Source organism: Microplitis demolitor, chromosome 8 (assembly GCF_026212275.2).
Source record: "Microplitis demolitor isolate Queensland-Clemson2020A chromosome 8, iyMicDemo2.1a, whole genome shotgun sequence".
Classification (NCBI taxonomy): domain Eukaryota; kingdom Metazoa; phylum Arthropoda; class Insecta; order Hymenoptera; family Braconidae; genus Microplitis; species Microplitis demolitor.
The window spans coordinates 8,587,837-8,609,362 of NC_068552.1; the positions used below are offsets into that span (position 1 = coordinate 8,587,837).

The following is a 21,526-nucleotide window of genomic DNA, read 5'->3' on the forward strand; positions in this document are numbered from 1 at the left end:
GAACATTTCTTTTTCAGTTGTCGAATAATTTTTTTTTCACGTCCATGTAAATCTCGCGTGTTTACTTGTAAGATAAGACAGGCACTTAGCGATTTTTGCGAAATCCTTAATAAATTGCCAATAATAAGCAGCAAGTTTAAGAAATTCTCTCACTTGTGTTTTATTTACGGATGTTTTGAAACATTTGATTGCTTTAATTTTATCGGGATTCGGCTTGACACCGTGGACAGATATAAGATGGCCTAAATAAATTACTTCTTTTTTTACGAATTCACATTTATCGACTTGAAAAGTTGAATTCGCATCGTGAAAGCATTCGGCCAGTTTTTCAAATTTAGTATTATGTTCTTCTAGAAAACTTGCGTAAGTGACTATATCGTCTAAGTAAACAAAGCGATCTGCATCTTGTAACCCGCGTAACACTAAATCCATTATCGTTTGGAAAATCGCCGGAGCATTTTTAAGTCCAAATGGCTTTCTATTAAACTGATAATGACCATGAGGAGTTGTAAATGCTGTTTTATGTTGATCTTTTGGATGCATTTTACTTGGTAAATCCAGATTTTAAATCGAAAATTGAAAAATAAATCCCGTCAGCCAGTTGATCAAGAATATCATTTATCAACGGTAATGGATATGCGTCTTTGATAGTGTTTTCATTTAATTTACGATAATAAATTACTAAAGGCCATCTTTTATTGCTTTTGAATCAGCTTTTTTAGGTACAATCCATAAAGGGGAATTATAGGGAGAGGTCGAAGGTTCTATGATGTCCATTAACATTAATTCTGTAATTTGTTTTTGAATTTCGTCTTTTTCTGCAGGTGGATGTCTGTATTGTCGAGTATTTATCAGTACGTCATCGTTAGTAGGTATACTGTCTGCCACTGTCTCCGTAGCGCGCAATAAATCTCCCGAAATGTGGAACAGATCAGCGTATTTTTCTACTAGAGAAACTATCGTTTTACGCTCTTCCTCATTCAAATGTTCTAAATGCAAAAGTTTTAACACTTTATTGACACGATTTTCCCCGGTCGTGGTACTTTTATCGTATTTTTCTCTGTCGTCTCGCGCCAAGCTAGTATCCTCGTCTTCGCTTGTCCCGAAAGGGTACAGAGGAATTACGGGTACTTTTACTCTAACATCCTTATCAAGAATATTTATTGCGTACAAATAAGCGATACCATCATTATTGTTAACTAATGCTTCGTTTGTTTACATGCCGTCTTCAAATTCTATTCGAGGTGCATAACCCTCTTCAAGCTTACTGTCGACTCGAACAAACATTGCTGTTTTTGTTCGAGCTTTTAGAACGAAATATTCTTCCTCAATAAATGATAATTCTAAATTATTCAAATGTTTAAAAATTATAGTATTTTCTACTAAATTAATTATTCCGCCATGTTCACGTAAAAATTCCATACCAAGTATTCCACTATAATTTAAAGGAAATTCATCTGGGATGACATGAAAGTATGTAGTTTCATTAAAAATTTGATTTGAATTCTACCCAAAGTTATAGCTCTCGGTACAACATTTAATTTATAACAATAAGAGTCATCAATTAAATTTTTATATTTTTCTTCGCCGTATTTTATTAAATTCAAATTACATCCCGTATCAATTAATATTTTTTTGTAACTCAATATTATATCTTTAGATTTATGCATCATGAACGTAGGTTCGTAATCTATTGACATAGCACCTATGACATGAGTTCGCGTTGGTATTCTTAATTTTTGTTCGAAATTTGGCGCTGAGTTGCTACGTTTCCCATCAGAGCGCCGACTCGAGGGAACGCTTGGTTGTTTTTCGTACTTGTACTCGGTTTTGAATTTAATCCATTGCGTTTTCCTTCGTTATAAATTTTTTTCCAACAATTAATCGTTAAATGACTATTCATTTTACAGTAATCACATTGAAGAATATTTTTGTCTATAACTCGATGAGATTCAATGTTTTTTTTTTGCATTAAAATTCTACATTCCGCGATACTATGATTATTTCTTTTGCAAAAATTACAAAATTTAGTATTTTGATTAAAATTTCTTTGATTTTGATGTCTATTTGGTCCCGATTTTTGTGCGTAGTTTTGATTATTTTTTTTATATTAATTTAGATTTTTGTGATAATTATTTGTATTACAAATGTTGTGGGTAAAGTCAGTATCATTTTGAAAATTTTGTTTAGTGTGTGAAGTAAAAGCGTAGTGGTAATCTGTACTTTTTGTTCGAGAATCATATACAGTGAAAAAATTATCAACATTTCTCATTTGATGTAGCTGTTTTTCGACTTTTTCGGCTGATTTCGTCGCGGAGTCAAGGTCCGAATATTTATTTTCTTGTGAAAGAATAGCAAATTTTTTATGTAAACCCGATATAAATGAACGGGTAGCAGTAACTTTAGCTAGCGTAGCTTTTTCTGTTTTATTTTTTCTGTCGGTATATTCAATTTCAGACAATGTATTTCGCAAATGTCGGCTTATTCTGTAGTTAAAATCCCTGATGCGTTCGTGTGGGCTATGGAGGGTAGAGGTACCTCTACCGTCCATAGTGTGGGCGTTGTTGAAAGTTATCAAACTCTCTTATTCATAGTGAGATTTCTTTGCTTTGACTAAAGTGTGAATTCAAAACTGAAATAAAGTCGTCGGTGCTTGTCGGGTCTACAGTACTCACTCCTTTTAACGGTTCGCCTTTACATTTGGTCTGTAATAATTGAACTAAAAATTCTTCGTCAATTTCGTCTTTAAAATTTTTTTTAGCATTTCTAGACGCTTTTGTAAATGATTCTATTGGATAACCGTCTGTTGTACCGTCAATGTCTGGGATGGTTTTCAGAAAGTCTTTGTAATCAACAAGGCCCGGACTTTATGCTATAAGGATAAAGCTTCAAATTCTTCTCGGTAAAATGACCAATAATTGTTAAATATGTGAGCAAGTTCACTGTATTGACTAAACTATACTATATGTGTTGGAATCTGGAACGCGGAATTGGAATACAAAACGCGGAATTGGAAATTCGATTCCTGAATTTAGCCTCCTAACCATTCCGTGGGTTGTGGAATCGAAGTGTTGTTGAGTAATATTAAGTGGGTATATCTATATTATTAATATATAGAAGTATACTAGCAATATTAGTTGGAACCCGGATTAAAATAAACTTGGTTTGAAAAACTAGTCCGTACTATATTTAATTTTTCTAAGTTTACTCAGGACATAGTTCCGTCAAACACGCTCATAGATTGTGACAAACATAATTGATTTATATTTTTACGTCGATGAATTTTGTGCTAAATGAGAATTTTTTTTAAAACATAATTCTCAAAACGTATTTTCCTACAATTTTTCTTTATTGTAAAAAAGTTAAAAAATCTCTTATCTGACAGCTTTATAATAGAAAGAAAAAATAGAGTGTGTATAGGTTTTCAGAATTAGGTTTTGGAAATATTCTCACCTTACATAAATTGGTCCACATAAGATGTTAAATCTACTGTATTCCTCCCTATTAAAATCATATACGCTCGAATAATGTTCAACTTAAGGCTATTTTTCCAAACCGCATTTATTTTGAATCTGGGTTTAAATTTATACTGCTCGTATATCTAAATGTATAGATATTAGGGTAATTCGCTTGAAACGAATATTTTTTATGTGCCACTACAACTTGAAAATATTGTTGTAAGTTGTATTATTGTCTATAGATATTCTGATTTAATTCTTTATACGTCATTCGCATTTTAGGTTATCGGCTCGCCATTTGCAGCACTTTGTAGATGATTTGATACTCTTTAGAAGTGTCCTTGGTTATTTTACTTAGACTCGAATTATTTTTTGTGTATTGGTTCTTAAAAGCATTTTCTTAACGATCATTTGTGTTTTGAGTTAATATTGACTACTTGTCTACAGTAAAAATGCAGATAACGATTTTTTAGAAAATTTTATTCTCCACAAAAAAGGATTTCTTATAGTTAAGTGACTCAAGTTCTTCATTCATGTAATACAGGGATAGTAAATAAAATATTTATCAAAAATTATTTCGGAGCTTATCAAATTTAATTCTTTGTGTTTTCATTAATCGATTAAATAATAAAAAGATTATTTTTACTCATTTATTTACTCATCTAATATTAAAATTGAAAGCCAGTTGGTCAAATTTTTAAAAAATATTTTATTTAAAAAATTAATAAAATCCCTATATCACGAGAATCAAGAACTTGAGCCACATAACTAACAAAGCCTTTTTTTTAGAGAATCCAATTTTCTATAAAATTGTTATCGGCATTTTTACTGTTAATTTCGTTATTCAGTCAATATCAACTAAAAACCCACATTATTATTAAAAAAATGCTCTTCAGAACTAATACAGAAAAAACACCTAGAATTTGAGTAAAATTATTAAGGAGACTTTTGAAAAGTTTTAAATTACCTACAACATGCCGTAAATGACGACCCAGTACCTTTAAAAGCGGTTGAGTCATTGAAAATCGAAAAAACATCCTCTTCTATGTATTTAAAACAAGAAAACTTCAAAATGAAATTAAAAGTATTTGTAACTATAATTGAGGGCTAAAACTTGCAGGGAATTTTTTTTTAATGTCTATAACAATATTTTTTAGTGTAAGTGAAAGAAAAAAAAAAATAGTCGTTCCAAACGAATTACCTTAATAGATATACTACTTATCTTAATTTAAATCTATAACAGGGCTATGCTGTTGCTCTGGTCGTCCTTAATTTACCTACTTAAGGGCGCCACTGGAAGTGATAACGGCCTCCCAGAACCGGATCTTAGATCGTCAGGGTCGGTGTAATTTATTTAATTGTAAGAGAAGGATGAAAAAAAATAACTTATAAATGATTTATTTCTCCGATTAACAATTTAATCCTTTTTATATACTCAATAACCTATTTAACCTTTGTAAACCTTATTCACTTATAACCTTTTATAAACCTTATACATTATACCTTTTATCAACCTTATAACCTTTTATAAACCTTATAACCTTTTATTTATTGACCCACGATATTTTAATTAACTACTCATTTATTTATTACCCGCAATAATATCTTTAATAAAATTAGCCAACTACCTTTGGCATTTCCACACACTCACACACACAATGGTTAAAAATCGCTTAACCTTCGCGATACTTAATTACTACAATTTTCCGTTAAAATTCTGATTTAATTCATTCATACGCTCACTCGGTCCCCTGGACTTGATTCTTTTTACACACACTGAGTTAAAATTTTAGGTGTACAAAAAATTTCTACCCGTTTTTGTCAAAAAAAAAATATATTTAAAAATTTTAAATAAAATACAAATTTTAATCAAAATAACCACCATCAGCATCTACTACTCTTTGCCAACGCTCAGGCAACTGATGGATCCCACGGCGATAAAAGGCTTGATCTTTTGTCGAAATGAAATCATCTATTGTTTTTTGCATTTCGTTTTCATTTTGTAAGTGTTTGTCAGCCAAGTAATTTTGCAATGAACGGAATAGGTGAAAATCACACGGTGCAAGGTCTGGTGAATACGCCGGGTGCGGTAAAACTTCCCACTGTAAATCATTTATAGTGTGGTGGACGATTGAACTTCTATGAGGCCTGGCGTCATCATGCTGCAGTATCACTGGTCGAGGTTTTTGTCCCGCAAATCGTCTTTTACTGTTGATTTCATCTGCTAATTTTTTTAATTGACAACTGTAGAGTTCTCCAGTAACGGTTTCTCCTGGTTTGAGTAACTCATAATATAGCACGCCCCACTCATCCCACCAAATACAAAGCAATATTTTTTTCCCAAAAACATTACGTTTTGGTGTTGATGTCGTTGGTTGTCCTGGGTCTACCCAATGTTTTCGACGTTTAGGATTCTCATAGTAAACCCACTTTTCGTCCCCTGTTACAAGTTTCCACAAAAAACTTTTTTTTTTATGTCGTGAAAGCAACGACAGGCAGGTGTCAACTCGTCTCTCTCGTTGTTCTGGACTTAATTCATGAGGTACCCATTTTCCTTCTTTGAATCTTACCTAAAGCATGTAATCTTTCAGAAATAGCTTGTTGAGTAACGTTTAACTTTTTCGCAAGTTCTTGTTGTGTTTGTGCAGAATCTTGATTCAGTAATTCTTCCAATTTCTCGTCACTGATTGTTGAAGGTCTTCCAGAGCGTGGTTTATCATTTAAATTAAAATCTCCGTTTGTGAATTTCCGAAACCATCTTCGACAAGTACTGTCATCAATAGCACTGTTACCATAAGTTGCACAGATTATTCTTTGAGCTTCAGCAGCACTTTTTCCTTGATGAAATTCATATAAAAGACAATGGCGGATATGCTCATTACTTACTTCCATTTTTAACTTAATAAAAAAATATATATATCGAAGATTAATATATTAAAAGTTTGATGAATTTAAAGAGTACAAACAGCTGTGCATGTACATATACGTATTCATAGCTAACCTATAAATAGCTGTTAGATAACTCCATCTTTGAAAAACGGGTAGAACTTTTTTGTACACCTAATAATTTTCCCACAAAATAAATTAATTAATTTAGAAGTTTAATTATTTAGTATTCATTATTTGCTTTTAATTTTCCTTAATTTTTTATTATTCTTTTATCACTCTTATCACCAATTAATTTTACTCAAAAATTTAGAAACTTATCACTCAGTAATTTCCATCACCACGTTACCAAATTATTCAAACTCAAAGTTCACCCGATTCAATTTATATACTTTTCACGTGCTCCTTCCAGGTACTTTTATTATCATAATAATTAATGTTATTTCATTTACTTGATTTCTTTAATTAATTATTTTATTTAACTAATTATTTGTCAGTAATTTTACTTAATTGAATTATATCAGTGACCTTGACCTTTTTATAACTTTTATCAAGACAATTTACTGTTAAATTGATTTATAATTATTTTAATTGTTTTATCATTTAAATTACTTATAATTAATTAATATTATCGACTAGCAATTCGTGACTAGATTTGACAGTTTCCGGTGCGTGAGTTCCACGATTCGCCTGGAAACTTCTAGAATAATTCCGGCTACCTGCCTGGAAATATTTTACTAACGCAATGGCTCCGGCTACCTGCCTGGAGTTAATTAATTACTTAATTTTATATAATTACGTCTGAGTTTAATTTATGAAATTTTATTTACGAAATTATTTATTTACATTGCGAATAATAGTTTCCGAATGCTAAGACGCGATGCTACCAGACGTATACTATGTATGTAATAAAATTTTCCGGCTTACCGCCCGAAATAAATTTTATAAATACCTTTACTACACTTCCTAATATCAACTCTGTCCTGGTGTTGTCCCTTGTCTCGTCCTGGTAATTGTCCTCGTAATTTTTTAGGTTTCGTTGGTGTCTCGTCTCTCTCTCTCTGTACTCTCCTCTCTCTCTCTCTGTCCTTCAACTTTCTACCCGTTCTCTCCTTCAACCTGCTTAATCAAACGCAATCAGTAATATTCATAAGAAATACCGGCTACCTGCCTGGTATTTGTTAATAAAAATCGAAGTTGTCATCGCTTGGTTCCGCAACAAACTCAAGCTATTAATTAAATAATTACCTGGTATAATTAAATTAACGGCGTCTGTTATCGCGTCACTTCGCTATTCTCTCCCACATCTCAACGATTCGGATGTTCCGAGGGTTAATGCCCGATTCTCGTTCCGGTCCCAGTTTATAATTGCTCGCGCACTCTTAACTTTGGTTGTCTTTTTCTCTCCTACTTGACTCTAAGTGGAGTTGACGGTCGAGCAAGTGAAATTTCCATTTCCGGACGACTAGTCGCTACCTACCCGGAATACCCTGGGTGGTAATATCACATGACCGACAGTACACATAATAGATTTTATTTTGGACTTATTTGAACGCGGTAAATTCGAATTTACCCCGTTACAAATCTGGATTTAAATAAACTCGGTTTGAAAAACTGGCCATTAAAGTTCTAATCTGTTTTAAATTTAGAGCTTCGACATGTTAAACTTATCCTAAATCTCTTTACAATGAATCAGAAGACACGGTTTCAAAAGTTTCCTTGAATTTTTCTTCAAATATCTGTCAACTTCGGACTTTTCTCTTTTACGACGACAATTAGCATACAACTTGCTATACAATTTTACGAAAATTAACTATCTGAATTAAAACGCAACTTCACTTCAAAAGTTAACTAGGAACAATTTTTCGTCAATTTCCAAGTAAATTTTTACATCAATTTATTGTTAATTTGACTTGGAAATTGAAAAGTATTTCGTTATCATAAAATTGTTAATAATTTTTGTATAAATTTGTGTACCTTCTGAAATGGTACGAACGAACATTAGCGACTTCTTTTTATAGTAAAAATTTACCTTTAAATTGAGAAAAAATTAACCGTAAATATTTCTTTGTAACTTTTGCTGTCCAATTGCTGACAAATTCGAGCAGCAAATTTCACGCAACTTCAATGTCAGTTACGGTTAAGCTGACAGTAAGTTGTCTGTAACTTGGATTCAATTTGACTATAAGTGTTACTGTCAGACAATGACATTAAGATCATTCTTCCACATTTTGCTTTCAAATTATTAGCGTATTTGGGCAGCAAAATTCGGTAATTTTAATTATCACATTACTGTCAGTTCCAAGCTTAAGTGGCTACTAGAATATATATTAGACTGCTTTTTTGTTTGCGACTACTTTTTTTTTTTCGCTCCCATCCCAAAATTTTGTTGAAAATACCCCCAAAAAAATTATCTGAGAGTTTGAGCCCTTAATATTAATATTAAGTACTTTCCCATAGCAGGTAAAGATTTCCCATTTAAAATACACGTAAACTTGGGTTTTTATTTTTTAAACTTCTATAATTCCGCGGCATTTTATGATATCATCTCGCCTAAAGTCGGGATTTTTTCAGAATTAAATGCTCTACAAAAGTACCTATTGTCGCGAAGTCATAACTCATACGGGTAGGGTGAAAGGACCGCTAAACCGAATTTTTTCATAGAATTCTTTTTTTTTCTCTCATTATCTCATAAACAACAAGGCCTATAGAAAAAAATGTAAATGACAATTCTATATAAAATTTGATTTTCTACAAAAAAGGTCCTTAGCACCAAACTACTAAGATTAATATTTTCTGAGATATGAATTATTGAAGTTTACGTAGCATTGAATTCCCATAAAATGTCGAATCAAATTTTAGAATGATATTTTCCGAGATATTAGACAAATAAAAAATCAATGTTTTCTGAGTGATTTGGTGCTTAGGACCTTTTCTGAAGGGAATTATATTTTCTATAAAATTTTCCATGACAATTTTTCTGTAGGTCTTGTAATTTATGACATAATGAGAGAAAGAAAAAAAAAGAATTCAATGAAAAAATTCGGTTTAACGGTCCGTACTACCTAACCCGTATGAGTTACGACTTCGCTACAATGGGCACTTTTGTAGAGCATTTAATTTTGAGAAACTCCCGACTTTGTGCGAGATGATATCATAAAATGCCGCGGAGTTATAAAAGTTTTAAAAATAAAAACCCAAGTTTACGTGTATTTTAAATGGGAAATCTTCACCTGCTCTAGGAAAGTACTTAATATTAATATTATGGGCTCAAGCTCTCAAGAAATTATTTAGGGGGTATTTCCAACAAAATTTCGGGATGGTAGCGAGAAAAAAAAAAGTCGCAAAAAAAAGCAGTCTAATATATATATATATATATATATATATTAAACTGTTTCAAATTCGGGAGCTATTTTTATTTTTTTGATGAACATTGAAAAATTGAAAGAGTGTCTTAAAATATGGTGACAGTTAAAATTTGAGCTCTTAAGACGCGTTTTCATTTGTTTCTCTATTAGCACTCAACTGGATAAACGGTACTATCTCTGTTGCACTTGTACATTGAGTGGCAACTGTGTCCAAGCTTTTCTCGTAAACAAATGAAAGTTTTCGAAAAATTGAAGTGCACTTCGCTAGTTCATAGAGTAAAGCATCGAGTCTGTGCCTTTATTTTACGTTTAGAGCTTTTATTTCAGAGAAAAGCTGGGACAAAGTTTTCTGAAAATTGTTCTTAATATTGATATTTAAAGGTGGCTATTGATAATTTTCGATTTTTCATTTAACATGGTAAAACATACATAATTCCCGAAAAAATCAAAATTAAAAAAATCTCTTATCAAAGATTTTGTAGCAAATTTACTGATCTACAAAAAAGGTCCTTTATGATTTGTGCATAAATTCAAGCATTCACAAGATATCCGACGTCAAAGTTTGTTAAAATTCGAAGAACTTGTTTTTGCTCGTTCTGAATTTTATACCATGTCAACTAATGAGAATTCAGCATTTCTCAATACAGTTAATTGTGGAAAATTGAATGCTCTACAAAAAAAGTCTCATCATTTTTTGATAAATCCATTTGTTAAAAAGTTATTGCTGCTCGAAGTCGAGTTAAATTTTGAGATCTTTTTAATTTTTTGGCTAAACTATCGGACTAATCACATAATGTCGAGAGATCTTTTTTATAGACAATTTTATTTCCTATAAATTATTTCTGATAAATTTTTTTGAAATTCTGCATTTTCTTTTAGTTATTACCATTTTTATACCGATCTCCTAATAAAATAAGTTTCTGATCGATTTTAAGAGCTCGGCATTAAAATGGAAATAACTAAAAGAGAATGCAGAATTTAAAAAAAAATTTATTAAAGATAATTTGTAGAAAATAAAATTGTCTATAAAAGAGATTCTACGACATTTTAGGATTAGTCCGATAGTTTAGCCAAAAAATTAAAAAGATCTCAAAATTTACTCTAACTTGAGTTCAAGCTCTAATAAGTTTTTAACAGATGGATTTATCGAAAAATGATAGAGACTTTTTTTGTAGAGCATTTAATTTCCTATGAAAAAAACTGTATTGAAAATTGCTAAATTCACATTAGTAGATATGGTATAAAATTCAGAACGAGCAAAAACAAGTTCTTTGAATTTTATCAAACTTTGACGTCGGATATCTTGTGAATACTTGAATTTATGTAAAAATCATAAAGGACCTTTTATGTAGATCAGTAAATTTGCTACAAAACTGTAGAAAGATTTCTTGTATCTTGATTTTTTCCAAAGTTATGTATGTTTTACCATGTAACTAAATGAAAAATCTAAAATTATCAATAGTCACCTCTAAATATCGATATTAAGAGCTCAAATTTTAACTGTCATCATATTTCAAGACACCCTTTCGATTTTTAAAAGTTCATCAAAAAAATAAAATTAGTCCCCTAATTTGAAAAAGTCTAATATATATATATATATATATATATATATATATATATATATATATATATATATATATATATATATATTTGTATAAAAATGTATGTATATATATATTAGGGTGATTCAAGAAATAACAATTTTTTTCTTTTCTTCTCTCAAACAGGTTTAAAAGTTTCATTTAGATATAACAAAACGCCTGTTAAAATTAGAGCTCTTAATATTAGCATTAAGAGGTTCCGCATTGCACTTTTCTATTTTCCATTAGAATCGCATGGAAAAATTTTTTTTTGCATGTTTTGATGTGTATAACTAGCAAACGATGCATCATAGAAAAAATCAACAGGCATATTTTTGTAGGAAATTGAATGCTCTACAAAAACAGTCTCTTATCATTTTTTGATTAATTCACTTATTCAAAAGTTACTCGAGGTTAAAGTTGAATTTATATTAAATTTTGAGATCTTTTTACTTTTCCGATGAAACTATCAGACTTATCACAAAAGATTGTAGGACTTTTTTTGTAGACATTTTTATTTCCTATAAATTATTACTCATAAAGTTTTTTTGAATTCCTGATTGTTTTCTAGTTATTTTCATTTTAATCTCAAGTTCTTCAAATCGATCAAAAGATTATTTTTTTCATGAGTTTGAGATTAAAATGGAAATAACTAGAAAACAATGCGGAATTCGAAAAAACTTTGTGAGTAATAATTTGTAGGAAATAAAAATGTCTATAAAAAAGGTCCTACAATATTTTGTGATAAGTCTGATAGTTTCACCGGAAAAGTAAAAAAATCTCAAAATTCAATATGAATTCAACTTTAACCTCGAGTAACTTATGAACAAATGGATTTATCAAAAAAAGATAAGAGACTGTTTTTGTAGAGCATTCAATTTCCTACAAAAATATGCCTGTTATTTTCTATGATGCATCGTTAGCTAGTTATACAAATCAGAACATGCAAAAAAAAATTTTTTCAATGTTATTCTTACGGAAAAATAGAAAAGTGTAATGCGGAACCTCTTTATGTTAATATTAAAAGCTTTACTTTTCACAGGCATCTTTTTATATCTAAATGTAACTTCTGAAACTATTCGAGCGAAGAAAAAAAAATTTGTTATTTTTCGAATCACCCTAATATATATAAATATATAAATATATACTATAAATATACATATGGAGCATTCCATGCTAAATCGGACGGTTTTAAGAATTTTACTTTGTGATTTCCGTTATTTCTTGATATTTTTTAGTACTCATCAAAAAGCTCATCCTCCTAAATTTTGATTTTTTTTTATCCTTGATTCAAAAGATATGAAATCTTAAAAAAAACCGATCTTTTCATGGTTTTTTTGCTCATAACTTTTTGAAAAATATTTTATATGGGGCATTACACGCCAAATCGACCACTTTTGAACTTGACCCCCTTAGATTTGGCTGAAAATTTTTTTCTTTTTTTCTATCCTATCAATTACGTTTCTCATAATTTTTTCATATTTTTTTACCGAACCAAAAAAAAGTCATAAATTTTTGAAAAAAACGGCTTTTTTTATTTTAAATATCTATCACTTTTTCAAAATCCAACTAATTGGGACGTTTTTTTTTTTCAAAACTTTTGTTTTTAAAGGTACTTTTTGCATAAAAACTACAAAAAAATTATAGCAACCTATCTTCATTGTCTTTTGTAGATTTTTGAAAAAATTCAAAAACTTGTCGATGTTCACCATTTTTGATTTTTGATGTTTTTTTCTTATATAAAACGTTAACATTCTCTGCAAATTCTTAAATTTTCTCAGAGTGATGTTTTTTCGATTTAAATTTTTCTTTTTTCCAATTGAAAAAAAAAAATTTTTTGTAACTAACTTTATTTATCATAAGACCATGCTTAAAATTTTTAAGTGCTTAGAGAGCTTTTAAACTTAAAGAAATAAAATGAAAATAATAACTTTAAATGGTAACCATTGATACAATTTGAATTTTGTTCGAAAAGTCAAGTTAAAAAATAGGAGGACCTTCTGAATAATTTTTTTGTATTTTTTTTCTAAAAACTACATTAAAAAACGAAGAAAATACAAAACAAAGTTTTTGTTTGGTCCATTTTTGGACAGATGCTGGAAATTAAAAAAAATTCCTTTTATACTCATTGTTTTATGATTAAAAGAATATCTTTTTAATTCCCAGCATTTGTCCGAAAATCATTTACAACCGAAGAATCGCTAATTATGCGATTTTTTGCGAAAACGATCAATTTAAAAATTTGAAGCATTAAGGAAAAAAAGTCGCAGCATTTTGAAATTTTTAAGGTTTTTTTCAGGATACTTTAAAGTTGAAAAAAAAAAACTGACGGTATTCTTCGTTCATCCATTATATCCACAGTTATACTAGAATTTCCGAGTATCCCTAGATATGCAAATTTTTACCTGATTTTTAATCAACATTGTCACTACAAAAAAATTTTTTTCAATAAAAACCAATCTTTGTGTCTTAGAGAATGTTTCATAGATTTTAAAACCCTGCTTGAATTCTTTGTACAATCAATATGACCCAAGCAATTGATTGTCAAAGTCAAAATGTCCTTTTTCGCTTTGATCAATGATAACGCAGCGCGAAATCGTCGTAGAGACTTTTTAAGGGCGGCAAATTAAAGGATATTTAATTACCAAAATGACCATTCAAGTAAGCTTATCAAGACAAATTCATTGAAGCCTATAGACTTTTTTTAAGATGAGAAAAAATTTGGATAATTTTTTTTGCGGTGGTTTTCTTAGGATTACTCCGGAACTGTGCATGATAAAAAATTTTGAAGTCCAAATCTAAAAAGTAAAACTAGAAGTTACAATTAGTTTTTGTATACTTTTGCTGTACGACAATTTTTCTCCAAGATACAGCATGTCGAAAATCGCTTATAAATTCACAAATTTTTTTTATCCCTTAATTTTTGCGAGTACTGCAGTTTAAGACACACTCTGCATATACCCATCTATCACATGCTTGATCAAGATTTTAATGCCAGTGATTTGATCAAAACCTCTAGTCACTTGCGTTTTTTTCTACGTATGGGTCTGGCGAAAGATCATATAGCACGAAATCGTCATCAAGACTTGTGCATGACTTGCTTAAGATATTGTACACAAGAATATTGAAATATTTTAGATATGGTGCAGTTGAAAAGTTTCTGGCGCATTTTTTGCACCAGTGACTTACGGCATATACTTATACATGAATTACTCAAGGTCCTTAATTGACCTTGAGCCTTGAGTAGATCTTGCGCAAGACATGCGCAACTATTTTCATCAATAGTCTTCCTCTAAAAATGAGTTATAATTTTAGAGGGTTCTACTGTCCTTACATTCCGTGACAATGTAAAACATTTTGGGGCGATAGATTTTAGGAAATCTAAAAATTCAAATCGTCCAAAAATGGTTTTTTTGAGATAACTTTCAAATTACTGTACTAATCATTTCCAAAATCTAATGAGTTTTTAGCTTAAAATATACAGTCCATAGCTGTAAGTGATATCAAAATTAGTTGATTTCTTCAAGAGAAATCGTTATTGAAAAATTTCAATTTTGTAAGCTATTGCATAGCTTCTATCGCGGGCTTTGAGCGCGAGGACCGAATCCAGAAATTCCCAAACGAAAAAACCTCACACTCCCCACTCCGACGGGCACGGAGGTGTAGCTTGAAGGCCGTGCATCGTCTAACGTCGTTTCAGTTCGGCAGTCTTCGACACGGCGTTGTGTGCGTGCGATTAGACGTATTGTACGACTCTACGAAACTCGCACGAATCGAGACGAGCTGCTCCGAAATCGGACGAATACATAAGCAGCTGTTTATGAGAAAGTATATAGGTGTATAGGTATTTATGTACAACAGTGAATAGCTGTACTTGTAAAATTTGTGTATAAAGTGTTTTGAATATGAATGGACAAAGTGCATTTATTATTAATGAAGAAAGTCACGAAAAAATAGTGAAAGAAAATAAGTGAGTACTCTATATACATACATTTTATTATTATCAGGGTCGGTGTGATATTTAATTGCAGGAGAAGGATGAGGAAGGATAACTTATAAATAATTTACTTCTCCCATTCACAAATTAAACCTTTTTATTTTCCAATGACCTATTTAACCTTTATAATTTAACTTCACTTATGACCTTTTTATAAACCTTATATTTTATACCTTTCAAAAACCTTATAACTTCTTATAAACCTTATTACATTAAAATCGTAATTAACCTTCGAACCTTTATAACATTATGCCTTATAAACCTTAAACCTTAATTAACCTTATAACCTTTATAACTTCATTAAACCTTATAACATTTTACGTATTTACCCGCAATAATTTCTTTAATAAAATCAGCCAACTACCTTTGGCGGTTCCACACACTCACACACACAATTGTTAAAAATCGCTTAACTTTCGCGACACTTAACTACTAATATTTTCCGTTAAAATTCTTATTTATTTCACTCACACTCTCACTCTGTCCCCTGGACTTATTTTACACACACACTTAATTTAAATTAATTTTCCCGTAATAAATAAATTAATTAATTTAGAAAATTATATAAGTATTAATTAATTTATTATTTGATTTTTTTTTCTCTTCATTGATCCTTATTTCCTTTTTCAATTTCTTATCACTTATCTTTTTCCATAGTAACACGACCTTGACTCAGTAATTTAATGACGCGTTTCTTCAGGTACTTTGATCATCCACGATAATTATTCTTATTTTATTTATACCTTTTTTCTTAACTATTTCCTCTATTACTTAATTATAATTTTTTTCTTATTGAATTTTCTGCAGACCTTTGTTATCTTTCCGAGACAATTTTATTTGATTTTATTTATTTTATTTTTTTTTTGATTTCTACTTATAATTAATTAATAATTGACTAGTAGCTATGACTAGATTCGACAGTTCCGGTGCGCGAGTTACTCGACCTACCTGGAAACTTCTAGAATAATTCCGGCTACCTGCCTGGAAATATTTTATTAACGCAATGGCTCCGGCTACCTGCCTGGAGTTAATTAATTGCTTAAATTTTATAATTATGTCTGAGTTTAAATTATTAATTGAAATTAATTATTTAATTGGCGAAATTTTTGGTTACGACACGACGATTTTAAACGTATACTAAGTATTTAATAAAATTTTCCGGCTTACCGCCTGGAATAAATTTTATAAATACCTCTCCAGTTGAAACTCTCCAGATCTTTTCCTCGTCGTGTCTCTGTCCGGGTTTTGTCTGATTAAATCGTCCTTGTAAAAGTTTTGGTCTCAGTTGTGGTTCCGTCTCTCTCTCTCTATACTCTCCTCTCTCTCTCTCTTCTTACTCTCCTTCAACCTGTTACAATCAGACGCAATCAGTAATGTTTAAGAGAAAATAGCGGCTACCTGCCTGGTATTTGTTATTAATAATTGAAATTTTCATCGCTTGGTTCCACAATAAACTCAAGCTATAAATTAATTAATTACCTGTTATAATTAAGTTACGGCGTCTATTTTTCGTTGGTTGTCTCGTCACTTTGTTCTCTCCACCTCTACTATTCGGACGTCCCGATGGTTAATGCCCGATTCTCGTTCCGGTCCCCGTTTATAATTGCTCGCTCACTCTTGACTATGGTTGTCCTTTTTTCTCTCCTACTTAACTCTAAGTGGGGTCGACGGTCGAGCAAGTGAAATTTCTATTTCCGGACGACTAGTCGCTACCTACCCGGAATACCCTGAGTGGTAATGTCACATGACCGACAGTACACATAATAGATTTTATTTTGAATTTAATTGAACGCGGTAAATATGAATTTACCCCGTTACAAAAGATAACCTAAATTATTGATATTAAAATGAGCGATATTCAAAGTAGCCCTCTTTTATACACACAAACACACACACGTGTATAGTTTAAATTCTCAATTTAGATTCTCAATATGTATATATATATATATATATATATATATATATATATATATATATATATATATATAAATTCATTCTTCATTATGTATATAACAGAAACCATCAAACCAAGCACGTGCACTATTCAGTACCTTTGTTTTTGGTGTATAGATAATGCACATGAATGCCGTGCAGAGAAAGTATATCTGATATTATATCTATATAAATGTACATCGCGCGAAGTTCTATAATCACTTCTTAATATTGTTATTTTTTTATAAATGAATAATTTTGTTTCAGTGTGTCATTACACTATTTATACCTAATTATTTATACCTATTATTTATACCTAGATATTTTCGTTTTATAGAGAAGAAAAGCGTAAAGAGCTAAAAAGAAAAAAAACTAATGCACGTCAAAGGGCATTTTATCAGCGTCAGAAAGATTTGAAGAAAAATGAAGAAATAATAAAAACAGTACCAAAATCAAATGCTGAACGTCAAAGGAAATTTCGTCAACTTCAAAAATTTCGTCGATTTCAACATTAACTCCGATGATAAAAAATCAGAGCGGTTGACAACTTTTCTATTAAAAACATTGAATTTGAAAATGAATAATGATCCACAAGAGTCCACAACAAAATATGGGACCACCATTGACGCGGTATTTTCTAGATATTTAGAGGATATTAAGTCGCAAACTTATGTTTCTTATTTCAGTTATCATAAACCTATAGTTTCAATGATAAATATTCCTGAATAACCAACAGCTACTGTAATATAATAAAACCCACATGTATTGTAAAATAATAAAAATATTTTAAACAATATTAACTTTTTATTTATTTAATAAAAGAAAAATTTGTTTTCTTATCGGTCACCACGCTCAAAAAGTGTAACTTGAATTAATATCAAAGAAAAAGAAATACTGCATAAATAAAATAAATAAATAATTATAATTGCATAAATTGATACAAAATGCTATGCAATAGCTTTACTGCTGCAGTCCCCGAGTGCCACACGTCTTTTTTTTTTTTAAGTCATTTTCAAAATTCATTCCGTATCGACTTTTTTAGATTCAATTATTTGTATTTTATCTTGGAAAACTACGCAGAATGCCTTAATTTCTAGCGAAATCGGTTGATCTATTTATGAGATATCGCGTTTTAATTTATTCAAGAGAGTTTTTTTATTGAACAATTACCAACTTTTTGAGTTAATAGAGCTCAAAAACTTACAAACATTATACTTAAGTTTAAGAGATCAATAACCTTCCAATAGACAATTTTTATTAATAAAAATTCATAAATCAATACATTTCAAATGCTTAAGGTTTTTCATTAATATAAAATGATTTTATTCAAACTAAATTTCAATAACGTTTGATTAAGCTTTGAAAGTATTTAATATATATTTTTACGTAACAAAAATATATTAAATTGTGAAACTTATCAATTTCATAAACAATGTAATTTAACAATCGATGAGTAATAGATTCGATGATTTTAATTGTTAATCATTTCAAAAACGATAGATTTAACTTTCTTCCTTCTTCGATTCATTGCGTAAGCGATTACAGTATTTTGTGATCCAGCGCATATATTCTGCATTGGTAAATTGACCTTGAAATTTCTCTTTGACAAATTCTGTCGAAAAATAAACATTAAATTTATTAGAGAGTTATTTGTACTGATTATTTGTAAATAAAAACTAATAAATTATAAAAAATATATTACTTTAAATAATTAGTAAAATATCTTACAAGACTTCATTTCACTTGCTTTAAGATTACATTTTTTGATAAAAGTTTACCAAGTGCGAAAAATTGAAATATTTCGCGTTTTCTGACATGGAAAGGTTATTTTTTATTTCACAAAAATTAAAAAAAAAAGTAAAAATTCCAATTGCATAATCTTTCTCATATCTTTATAAAAATAGTGACCAATATTAAAAATATGAAACTTCAATCGAAGCGCGGTTTTTGCAAAAAGTATAATTAATTTTTATTCAGAAGTTATTTGATAATTAATTTACGAAAACACCGTTTTTGTGACTTACACTTGAAATGTTCAACATTTAGCGCCTATAGCCGGCAGCTAAAAATATTAGATAAGATACAGCTGGTAAAAAAGATACCTAATCGTTCTAATAGTGACGACATCAACGGATCAAAAAATATTTCTTGCTTGCATGCGCGATAGCAAACGACCAAAAAATATTGAAATAACTCAACGAGTAATCTTGTGACAAAACTTATCATTGTCATCATATTAATTAATACACTTATTGATTTCTCTCTCATTTTCAAGAAATACTCAAAACAATCTTACCAAATAAATAAATGCAGGTCATAACCTGTTATAGGCACTAGATGTACTACATTTTAAATATCTGTCTCAAAAACTGATGGAACTGTCTAGTTCAATCGAGTCTAACACGCTCTTGTGTTGGTACCCTCGTCTTCGGCTCTGGCACCAATTTTCACACCTTACGTCTTAAACATAATCGCACTTAGTATATAAACTACTATTATTGCTGTCTAATAAAATTTTCAACGGCAACACTTTTCCTAAACTAACTTGGCGAATCAGCTGCTCCTTTAACTTGTTCAACGAAATTGTCCAAAGGATAAGTGTGTTTAGTTAATCAAGATCCTGTAGACTTATAGACGCAATCCTTGTTCGAATATGTTATTTATCAAAATATTTGCAATTACTTCAAGCATTTATAAAGTTAATACAAATTATTAGAAAGAGTTGTTCGTATCACATGCAATATAATTTCGTTAGCTTTGAGGTTCACTTTCCAAAAAAAAAGCTCTTATTTAATTTAGAAGTTATTTGCAAATTAAGGCACAAAAATCACTTTTTATAGTTTTTGAATTGTCAAATGGCTAACTTTTCCAAAATATTATTAGAAGATTAATTAATTATTAAAATTATATTAAAATAAAATAATTATTAAAGTTAGCAGTTAAAAATTGAGCTGTTGATTCTAATTTGAGAGTAACAAATTAAAGGGCATAAAATTACCTAAAAGAGCTTTGAGGTGAAATTATAGTAAAAATTTATTGAATCTCGTAGAGCTTTTTAAAACGAGCAAAAATTTGAAAATTTTTAGGTGGTTTTTTCTATGGATTATTCCACAATCGTTCATGATACAAAAATTTGAAGGCCAGATCTGAAACCTAGAAACGGGATGCTACAATTTGTCTTAGTATATTTTTGCTGTATGACCATTTTTCTCATAAATCTTGACATAGGTTTCTTTATACACGATCTTGCAAAAGACACATACGTAGAAGAAGTTACTAGCAGCCAGAGGTCTTGCTCATACTACTTGCTCTAGAATCTTGCTCAAACACGTAGTGATAGAGTATTCATCCAAATGTTATTTGAGGTTGCACTTGAACTTATCCTAAATTGACAGGTTATTTTTTTATTTTCAGCGAAATTATGATTGTTGAGGTAAAAATTTATCATTTATTCCAAAGAACATCTAATTCTGACTGAGAAAAATAGTATATTACACACCTAGGGCGACGCCTCGGCCAACAATTACATGTGATCTGACGCTTTCTTATTTACTTTCCGAGGAGTGTATACTATTTTTCTCGTCGACGGAGGCAGAAAGCGGCAACTTCGTTTTGCACAGCGGGACGAAAGTTGACGCTTTTCGCCTAGAGGCGAGAAAAAATTATTGAACCATGCAACAACTTATCATTATAAACAGTGATAACTTTTGTAGTTACTGATTTCTAAATTTAAGAATTGCATATTCAAAAACACTTAATTGCTTTATTTTTTATTCATCGAAATTAATTGTCAATTTTTGATAGTTGTAAAGTCAGAATTAGATATTCTTCAAAATAGATTAAAATTTTTTATCCAAACAAAAATAATTTTGTAATAGATGAAAGAAAAACCGACTCTTCAGTGTATGGCCAAGTTTAACCGCGAATGACTTTTGAAAAATTAAATTTATCGATAAATTATAAGAAATCTTGTTTGTAGAGCGTTATATTCTCAATAAATTTGTGGATCGCACTAGCTAGTAAGGTATTTCTACGACAAGATACATAATTCAACAATTTAAAAATATTTTTTCTCGTGACATTTCTATTGAAAATGAAAAAAATTTTATGTTGTGACAGGGTAATTTTAATGAACATAAATAAATAAATAAATTTGAATTTGAATTTCGTTCCCGCCATAACCGTCCGATGACCTCGTAAGTTACGAGTAGTGTTGCGACTAGTCACCGGGTGTCGCATAGATCACTAAGGCCCGTCCGTTCGTCATTTCCTTTAGTTTAAGAAAGTGGGAATAGGTTTCCGGAG

At 30.2% G+C, this 21,526-nt stretch overlaps 2 protein-coding genes across 2 annotated transcripts in view; both read right to left on the reverse strand.

Annotated features, from left to right (window-relative positions):
• The window catches only part of LOC103574263 (uncharacterized), a 34,735-nt gene extending 18,110 nt beyond the window's left edge, over positions 1-16,625 (reverse strand). The window contains exon 1 of the mRNA XM_053741081.1: positions 16,482-16,625. The gene's annotated coding sequence lies outside the window, so the exon portion shown is untranslated. The remainder of the gene's footprint in view (positions 1-16,481) is intronic.
• Positions 682-21,526, reverse strand: part of LOC103574266 (uncharacterized) — a 53,725-nt gene continuing 32,880 nt past the window's right edge. Inside the window, exons 5-7 of the mRNA XM_053741540.1 lie at positions 18,729-18,833; positions 1,220-1,343; positions 682-1,138 (exon numbers count right to left, since the gene is read on the reverse strand). Of these exons, the coding sequence (XP_053597515.1) occupies positions 682-1,138; positions 1,220-1,343; positions 18,729-18,833 (686 nt within the window). The remainder of the gene's footprint in view (positions 1,139-1,219; positions 1,344-18,728; positions 18,834-21,526) is intronic.